We start from the raw sequence: 9,975 nt of genomic DNA on the forward strand, positions 1-9,975 counted from the left end.
ATGGAGAGCAATAAGCAGCATTTTCGTCATATTTTACTTTTTTACTATAGAAAAGGTAAAAATGCTGTTCAAGCCAGAAAGAAATTAACTGATGTGTATGGAGAAGATGTGTTGACAGTACACCAGTGCCAGAACTCGTTTGCAAAATTTCAATCCGGCAATTTTGATGTCGAAGATGCACCACGTTCTGGAAGGCTTGAAACTGATAAAGACACGATAAAAGCATTAGTTGATGCAAACCGGCGAATAACAACACGTGAGATCGGTGAGGGGTTAAATTTATCAAATTCAACTGTTTATGACCACTTGAAAGGCCTGGGTTTAACTTCGAAGCTCGATATATGGGTTCCCCATGTTCTCACGGAGAGAAATTTGTGTCGTCGCGTTGACGTTTGTGATTCGCTTCTCAAATGTCACGAAAATGATCCATTTTTGAAGTGCATCATTACTGGGGACGAAAAATGGGTTGTATATAACAATGTCAAACGCAAGAGATCATAGAGCAAAAAAGATGAACCGATTCAAAGCATTTCCAAAGCCAATATCCATAAAAAATGGTGATGCTGTCTATTTGGTGGGATTTTAAAGGAATCGTTTTTTTTTTGAGATTTTACCGGATAACACAACAATTAATTCGGAAGTCTACTGTCATCATCTGGACAAACTGAATGATGCACTTCAACAGAAAAGGCCAGAATTAATCAACAGAAAAGGCATAGTGTTCCTCCAAGATAATGCGAGACCTCATACAAGTTTGGTCACTCGCCGAAAGCTTTTACAGCTTGAATGGAATACAATGCCACACCCACCATATTCTCCAGATCTGGCACCTTCGAATTATTATTTGTTCCGGTCACTGCAAAATTTTTTAGACGGTAAAACCTTCACTTTAAAATGAGGAGGTCAAAAACCACCTCGATCAGTTTTTTGCCAGCAAAGACCAAAAATTTTATGAGCGTGGAATCATACTACTACCAGAAAGATGGCAGAAGATATTGGATCAGAATGGCCAATATATAATTTAATAAAATATTTTTTCATTATACGAAAATTGTCTTTCATTTTCACAAAAAAAAAACGAAATTACATTTCGAACAACCCCTTAATATACATGAGAGACATTTTTAATTTACAGGTTGATAAAATTATAAAAACGTTTAAAGAGGAAACAATGTTTAATAATAAAGTTTTTACTGATTAAAGAAAAAAGGTTAAATTGCAAGACAATGATATAATTTCATCATAGTCAGCGGACAATGTAATGTCCGAAATGTAATAGAATACGTATGTATACCGTGGATGTTATGCTTGAGCGTTCATTTTTCGTTGGCTAAGTCATTTGGATCGTTATTACTTATTGTATTTCTCTTCTTTTATATATAAGAAAATTCTAATTCTTTAGTGGTGTTACATTTTATTTGAATTGATTTTGATCTTGATATTTATAATAGTGGAGAATTAGAAGGTAAGATTAAAAACAATATTTTTCATAATACAAATTTTACAAGTATATTCATATCTCTTTTTAATTTTTTGATTTTTTAATTTTTCAATTGTTCTATTTTTTTTTATAGATCTATATTTGTCGGACATTTCCATTTGAAATTATTATTTTTGAAATTATTCTTCTACTAAACTATTACGATCGAGTCAATTTGATTCTAACAGCAATTTCACATAGAATTTTCTCGAGTGGCCTTTTTTAGTACTTTCGGTTCGAAGATTTCTGGTTACAAGAGAAAATAATGTGTTTGTTTTACATTTACACAGCTTTATCTTGAATTAAATTCTTTCAAAAAAACTATTCGTACGGAATGATTTGTTTACTTGAAATTTGTATTATATTTTTAGAGCCCATTTAATGTCAGTTTTGCTGGCATTGTCATGAAATGTGTTCATGTTACAATGGATTTGGAACAATCTATAATCCACAAATGTTAATTAACATATGGTCTATTGATACGTAAATAGCAGTACTTCATCTGAGCACATTATATCCATAACCATATATATCACCTTTGAAGGAAAATATTATTTTTGTAAAAAGTCAGCGCGTATCAAATTCATTATTAGATAGTCGAAGGAAAAAGAAAAGGAAGAACAAAAAAGAGAATGTTTATAAGATATAGTTGTGTTGTTGAATACAACGATATACAACGATAATCGATATACAACGAGTTTTTCAATGTGATGTAAGAAGTTAAAAGGATTTCGTGGTTCAAAGAAACAGAACTTCAAGAGGATCAACTTTTTCATATTGGTCAACGTAATAGCTGGCATCGATGTTATTGAACATTTTGTCGGGATTTAAACAAAACAAGAGTCCGAAGGATAAGATAAATTACCTCAATAAAAAACGAAATAAAGAATAAATATAAAATAATATAAATAAAATAAATATAAAGTAATATCAGCAAGTTTAAAAATAGACAACAATACGAACAAAAGAATTAAATAGATGGTGATCGAAGTAATTTTGAATATGTTGCTTCTGATGAAGACAAAGAATACATGTAGAAATGAACTAATTATAAGGAGGGGTCAGAAGAAGAGACTAAGCATTGTGTTGAATATCTGATTAATAATATTTCGGTGATGTTTTTGAACGAGCCTACGACTGGATTGGATTTATAATTCTTTCTTCAATGTGTGAAAAAGCTTCAGAAACTAATGAGAAACTGTAGACAGATAAGATAAGATAATCCGCACAATCCATGAAGATGAGATATTCGATCATCGTTCGATCGTCGTGGCAATCGAGGGCTATGAAACGGCCTGGCGAGCAAAAATTATCGATATTAAACAATTGTCGATAATTGAGAACAAGAGCATTCGATATTCGATAGATCTTGCATTCGATAGAATTGCATTACGTTCATTGACTGGTAAATGAACGTAATTGAAAATCTCAAACATTAACACGTTAGGCTGATAAGATTGTATTGTCCTACTACTTTTCACTAGCTTCCGTAACACTTCCATTCATTGAAGAGAAAAATATGAATCCAAATTGATCGTTTAAATCATTAGCAAAATATTATTGATCAGCTCCAATGCGATGTGTTTCTTCTGTCCACTGTTTAGTTCATTTCTATCCATATTTTTTATCTTCATCAGATCCAACGTATCTAGAATTTTGTCGATCGTCATCTGTTTAGTTTTTTGATTTGTATTGTTGTCCATTTTTAATATTCATGATATCATTATCGCTTCATTTACTGTAAATAGATTCAAATCAAATCTTTCAATATATAACACGAGTATTTTTTATGTTCAGTCAAGGACATCTTACTTTTTTGTTATCGAGATAATTTATCTTTCAGGCTCTTATCTTACACAAAAAACGATTCTATCTATTTGCATATCGATTGAACGAGATTTGCTAGAGTATACCTCAAGTATCACTTTTATGTATGTAAAAATAGAAACAAAACAAAAAAAAACTAAGAATAAACAATTTAATTATAAAATAAAAAAAAACAAATTAGAAGAAAATCTAAAAAAAAGAATGTATAAATTATAATTTCGAATAAATTCATTTCGAATAAAAAAAAGAGGAAAGAAAATAATGAAAAGATATAATAATTTTAAATAAATTCATTTGCAATCATCATATCCATATCCAATCCTTTTTCTCTATCTTTTCAGTTTTTCTTCTTCACCTTTATTTTCAATTATTTTTTCTTGATTATTTTTCCTTTTTCTCTCTTCACTTCCTCTTCTCTTTTTGCTTTCTTATTACTATTATTATTAGTTCTAATGATTTCATTGTGCTTTGTCGTTATCGTTATCGTTGGCGTTGTCAGATTAGTATTTGTCATCAGCATCGTCTGGTTTCGAATATTCAGAACACAGACGTCATCGACGTCTCTGATTAACTTAATAAATAAACGTAAATTCAAATCAAATAGTTACAGGTCCGTGGCGTCAAACTGTCTTCGACATATATTTTAAGAGTATATTTGTGTTACGTTCTGTGACATATACCAGATAATCAGTTTTTGTAAGCATATTTACATAATATATTATAATATGTTATATATATTGTACTTTGATATATTACATATAAAATATATTAATATATAATATATTACATTAAGACTGTTCAATACCCTGACTTTATAACGCCAACGATGAGAATAAGCATAATTCTTGACCGATTTTGATAAACAAGTTCTCATTTTAAAGTTAAAGGTTTAATTTAGGACCCCTAGACTAAATCTTCATTTTTTAACCTTTATCTAAACAAAATTTGAAAAAGCTTTTTATTTGTGCATAAATTAATCTTGAAATAATACCATTTTTTAATACAACTTTTTTCAAATAAAATAAAGCTTTTTAAAAAATTTGAAGAAGTAAGGTCTTAGATTGAACCTTCATCTTTAAAATGAGATCTTAATCATCGAAATTGATGTCTTCTCATTGTTGGCGTAAACCATTACAAAACCAGGGGTGATGAACAGCCTTAAGATGATTTTACAAGTATCTTACTTTAATATTGTTACGTCATAAGAGCGCAACGTCAGAGAACGTGTTTAGATATACTTTTCGCACCGGACCAGCGATGGTGGTCGATTCGCACGGAAGATCTGTCCCTCGTTTCTAGAGCTAATGATCGTGATGATAAGGATGGCGGCACAAGGCTCGGAATTTTTAGCAAAATACCGCTCGCCGTGTTTCTATCAATAAATGAGAAAACGCGATTTCTTTAAACAATTTTGGCAAATTGTTTCTTTAACATACATTTTAATCAATTCCACGTTATTTTCTCTGTCTTCAAAGTGTATGCTTAACAACTTAATGAACCACCAAGGAGTATCTTCCTTCATTCACATAACTTGACCATCTTTATCTTCAAAATCCATCAACCAGACTTTCGTCATTCTTAATTTCATCTTTGAAGATCAATGCAACTATGAGTAATCTTGGTCACCGTTGTTATTGTTGTCGTCCTCATCGTGCTCGTCTTTGTCGCGACTTTAATTAATAACAAATAACTTTGCTTTGAAAACATTTCGTCAAATTTTCTTTACATTTTGACGCATTGAGTTCTCGCTTTTTGACTTAGCGTCCCCGTCTTGTCAATTCTTTTATTTGTAAACTAATCGTCGCCGAAAGGTTTAACGATTAAACTTATTTCTTTGTTATTAATGCTAGTAACTTACTTGATATAATTTGTTTTGATTATTGCACTGTTATAGTTTCAGATCTATTCCATTTGGATTATTAATCGCAATCCTGGTTGAGCCATAATGTAGCATTAATTATAGTATGCCTGAACAAATTCGAATACGTCGATTAAATCGTGTCTCACTTTAATATTTCACTCGGTAGAATATTATTTTCCGATAATTTTTTAAAAATGTTATATTTACATTTTTTTTTTTCAGAGGACGTTTTCAATTGACATTGTGTGTGTATATTTAAGAGAGAGAGAGAAAGAGATAGATAGATAGATAGATAGATTGATAGATAGACAGATAGAGAGAGAGAATCAAGAAAAAATACTTTGCTTGTGCCTTATGATCACTAGATTTATTAGTTGACAAAAGAAAAACTACATATAGTCTGTATATTTGATTTCATTTCATTTTAAAGATCAGATGAACAGAGAAGTTAAATAACACACAAATACATTATTTTAATATTCTCTTAATACTATAGTCATATCTTTGTTTTATTAGTAGAAAAAAGTTATAAATATAAAAATAATTTTTATATACTGGCAATTGATTTAATAAACGAGTACAAGAATAAAATGAATTTAAATTTAGAAAATTATGTTCAAAGTGTATCATCGTACAATGTAAACGAAGAATATGTTATCGTCTCGAAGGTAGAATATATTTTTGTAGTTAGAACTTTTGTCCGATTGTATAATTTTTCGAAAGAAATGTTACGGATTAATTATTTTATTTAATGCACTTATTTATTATTAATTATATATATATAATTATTATTATATATGAAATTATATGTTGTTATGAACCGCCCTAGAGAAGTTCGAAGTGAAACTTGGAACTAGAAGACCATTTCTAGACACCCAGAAAATGTGACTAATAAACGAGTTGTCATCTGTTTTCTAAGAGAACTCAGCCTGAGAGAAAGTGACTCAAGGACGTTCCGATATATTTGCATATTTTTGTATTACAATGGACAAAATGATTAAATTATCTTCTTATTTCAGCGTTGTAATAATATATAACAATAGTATTATATATTATTGTTATTTATTATACAGAGTACTTACATGTTTAAGTCGTTCCGTACTTTCCTAAAAATAGAATCCTTAAAGTACTAGTAAAATAAGTCTTGCTAGATTGATAGATTATTGAAACGTTGAATGAATAACTCTTGAGGAATAAGATCCAATTGTGAAGAATATTAGTTTTACATATTGATACACTCTGTCGAAAAATGTATATGCTTAAAAGATTATAAAAAACAATTCATTGATACAACGTTGTAAAAAGCAGGACATATTTAAATATTTTTACTCTTTTTGATATACGATTTTTAAATCATTATATTGCGTAATTTCTATCTATTAGATACATTTCTGTAAATACGTTATTCTTAAAATAAATGTGATAGATATGCATTGTGAGAAAAGTATTTTTATAATTTGATTTTTATGAACCATCTTGTGTGTAAGGTCAGGCATCGATCAGAATTAAATATTTTTCAAATCCACGTAAAACATGTATACGTCGAAAAATTATTTTATAAATAATACATGTATTTAATTAAAAATTCGATTTTCTAATAATACAATGAAACTGTAAAAGATAGATAGATTGATAGAGAGAAAAAGAAAGAGAAACTTACATTTTATGGGTTTTTATTTTTTTTCTTATTTAATTTTTTCTACTTTTCTTGCTTTTATGTATTTTTATGTGTTTTTATATCTTTTTATGTATTTTTTCTCTTATTTATGTAGGATATTTTTCGTAATCCTACCTGGAAGATACACATTAACTAATTCGGCACACTTTTTCTTGGTTAATAAGAATTTTATTAGCAAAGATATTATAACAAAGATTTTACAACTAAGATACTACAACTTTTTAATCTTTCTCTGGTCTACTCAAAATTTTACTCATTCTGTCGTTACTCTCTGCTGTTAATTTCTCCCTGTTGTTACTCTCTGTTCGTCCACTCAAGACTGCACTCGTTACTCTGTTTTTTTCTTTACGTCACCCTATAGCCTTTTCATCCTCACTCGCATTCGTATCTATGCACTTAACAATTCTTACGGCCATTTATCGTTATTTTGTCGCCTATCTTTCTTACGCCGCGCTTACATAACCAACGCACTTCTCTAAGGATAGACCATACTTTGATCTATTGCTGATCGGCTCGTTTTACACACACGAACAACATGACTGAGGCTAAATTTTCCTCTTTTGTTTAAGGCTGACTACTACCCCTGGTTTTTTAATAGTTTACGTCATCAATGAGAGCAAGTGCAATTCTTGGCTAATTATTATAGGCGAGGTCTCATTTTAAAGACTAAAGTTTAATCTACAGCGCTGCTTGTGCTTTTTGAAAAAGCATTACTTGCTTTGAAAAATATCATGTTAACAAATGATATTCTTCCGAGAACAGTTTATGCGCAAATAAAAAACTTTTTCGAAATTCAGATAAAACGTATATTAAACTTTCTCCTTTAGAATAAGATCTTGTTTATCAAAATTAGTAAAAAATTATTTCTATTCTCATTGATGGCGTAAATGCTGTTTTCGATATTTTTCGCAAAGAAAACATTTAATACTATGGCGTCCCTTGAAATTTGTAGCAAAAAAGATGGAGCTTGTACCCTGACTACTGATTTTCATATACACGTTTGAATAGTATATGTTTTATATCCATGAAGTAGCGATTGTCTGCTTAGTTGTGTGCGTAAATAACTGTTGCTCAGATTTTTTGAACATTTCCAAACGTAAAGAAGATAGGTTTTACGATGCTCGCACGAAGAAGCTACGGTAACTCACTCGATTATTTTAATGAACTTTGGCCAGATAATTCTATGGCAAAAATGTGTCCAATAATTATATTGAGTTTCTAAAAAATTATAAATTTTGAAAACTTTGTAGTTTCTTTTAGAATTTATAAACTAAAAAGAAAGAGATTCTATAAGTTATGAATAGTACATTGGCAGCGTCCAGATTCGTAATTCATGAATTCTAAGTGTTCAAGGCCAACAAGATTCCGGTGGTTTATTTTATTGTATCGACGTAAAAGAAAGTAATGAAATAATTTACTCTTTTTTCTTTATTTGATAATTTAGTAAGGTATTACTAGTCTCTTATATTTATTTCCTCCAGTGATGGCTGAAGTGAATTTTGCGGTGATCTGTGCAAGATAGGACATACCAGCAATATAATTTTGTTCGATGACAAATGCATATAAAGTATGTATATTTGTCGATAATTTTTTCAATATTAACAATTAGTAAATATATATATTATATATTATTTTTAATAAAGATCAAAACATGAGTTTGTTTCTACATCATCTACGAGATCTTTTTCCTGCTGCTGTTCTATTAGAATTTCCTCTGTAGGAGTTCACTTCATATTATTACGATTACTACGATTATTACTATAATAATAATATGTAATATAATAATATAGTAACAGAAACAGTAAAAAGAAGAAGAAAGAAAATATATACTTATATTGTATACATCGTGACACATATGATGATGATAATTTATGATAACAAAGAAAGAAAAAATATATCATTTTACACGGTAATTTGATGCGCGAATTCTCAACAAATCTTGTCCTTGATAATTTCGGCACATGATTGACAATCTAATACAAACGACATACGAAGAAAAATACGAAACGTTTCTTTTATTTTTATTCCCTATGTTTCTCTTTGTCTTACTGATCTTATGATCGTTATGCATTTGTCTCCAAACAGTTTCTTACTAACGATTAGTCAAAGCTAATTGTTTTTATTTTAATATCCTTGTCAATATATAATGAATATGATGATTGTCCAGTATATAAATCGTTTATTACAAGAGAAATATTAAATCGGGATTACAATTGTCGCGGTCGTGCAATATGTTAATCTGCTCTATCATCTAACTTAATTATTCTAAATTTTTTTATATGGAGTCCTTTCTAAGGAAAAGTATATCAAGTATATTCGGAGATAAGTAAAGAATGCCAAGTTTATTTAATAACGGTAATTACGATGCCAGATAGATATTATCTGCAAGGTTAGTAGTCGAAAGAATTGGATGATAAAATAAATTTTTAGAAAAAATTGGTATCAAAATTTATTATAACATACATTAGAATGATTCTCCTTCTCATCGTTACAACTATTCTATAAAATAAATATGTATAACTTTTCGATATCTAAATTAATAAACATGTGTTATTTTTCAAACAAAATAAATACATATATGTTAATTTTCGATATCTAAATTAATATCTATTCACGAATAAAGTATTGATAATGCTGTACATTTTGTCTACGATTAAGATGCATTCGATACATGACAAAAATATCGTTATGCAATCGATTAATGACTAGATGATTTTATGGGTATCTTTCTTTAATCTTACTATCTTTTACGACCAATTCTCAATTTAAATTATTTAACAAGTGATCGATTCGCGATTCTGATTTGTGTCAAATATCTGATGATAGTCTTGTGTTCCTTTCTCGGAAGTTATTCCCGAGGAAAGATTTGCTGTGCCTTTTTGTAAACACAGGGTTGACACTTTGGTATTGCAGACATTTTTCTTCTATTTTGCCGTCAATTATCTGAAAATAACAGTATTTTATAGTAGATTAATATTATATTTATGATATATAAAAATTTTTAAAACTTACTTTCTGTAGTCCATAATCATACGAGATATGTTGTACAGACAAAAACATCGATTTGAACAATATAATTGGGGTTCTTATATATGGTATTGGTTCTGGATTATATTTCATGGATGCTTG

General features: G+C 29.3%; 1 protein-coding gene across 1 annotated transcript; it reads left to right on the forward strand.

Annotated features, from left to right (window-relative positions):
- LOC146872538 (histone-lysine N-methyltransferase SETMAR-like) lies at positions 1–1,941 on the forward strand. The gene is made up of 3 exons (XM_085661395.1): positions 1–468; positions 608–826; positions 1,852–1,941. The coding sequence occupies exons 1-3, from the start codon at positions 1–3 to the stop codon at positions 1,939–1,941; spliced, it is 777 nt and encodes a 258-aa protein (XP_085517521.1).
- The last annotated feature ends 8,034 nt before the right edge of the window (positions 1,942–9,975 follow it).

The sequence above is a fragment of the Vespa mandarinia genome, chromosome 14 (assembly GCF_050613455.1).
Source record: "Vespa mandarinia isolate Hongniang chromosome 14, ASM5061345v1, whole genome shotgun sequence".
NCBI lineage: Eukaryota > Metazoa > Arthropoda > Insecta > Hymenoptera > Vespidae > Vespa > Vespa mandarinia.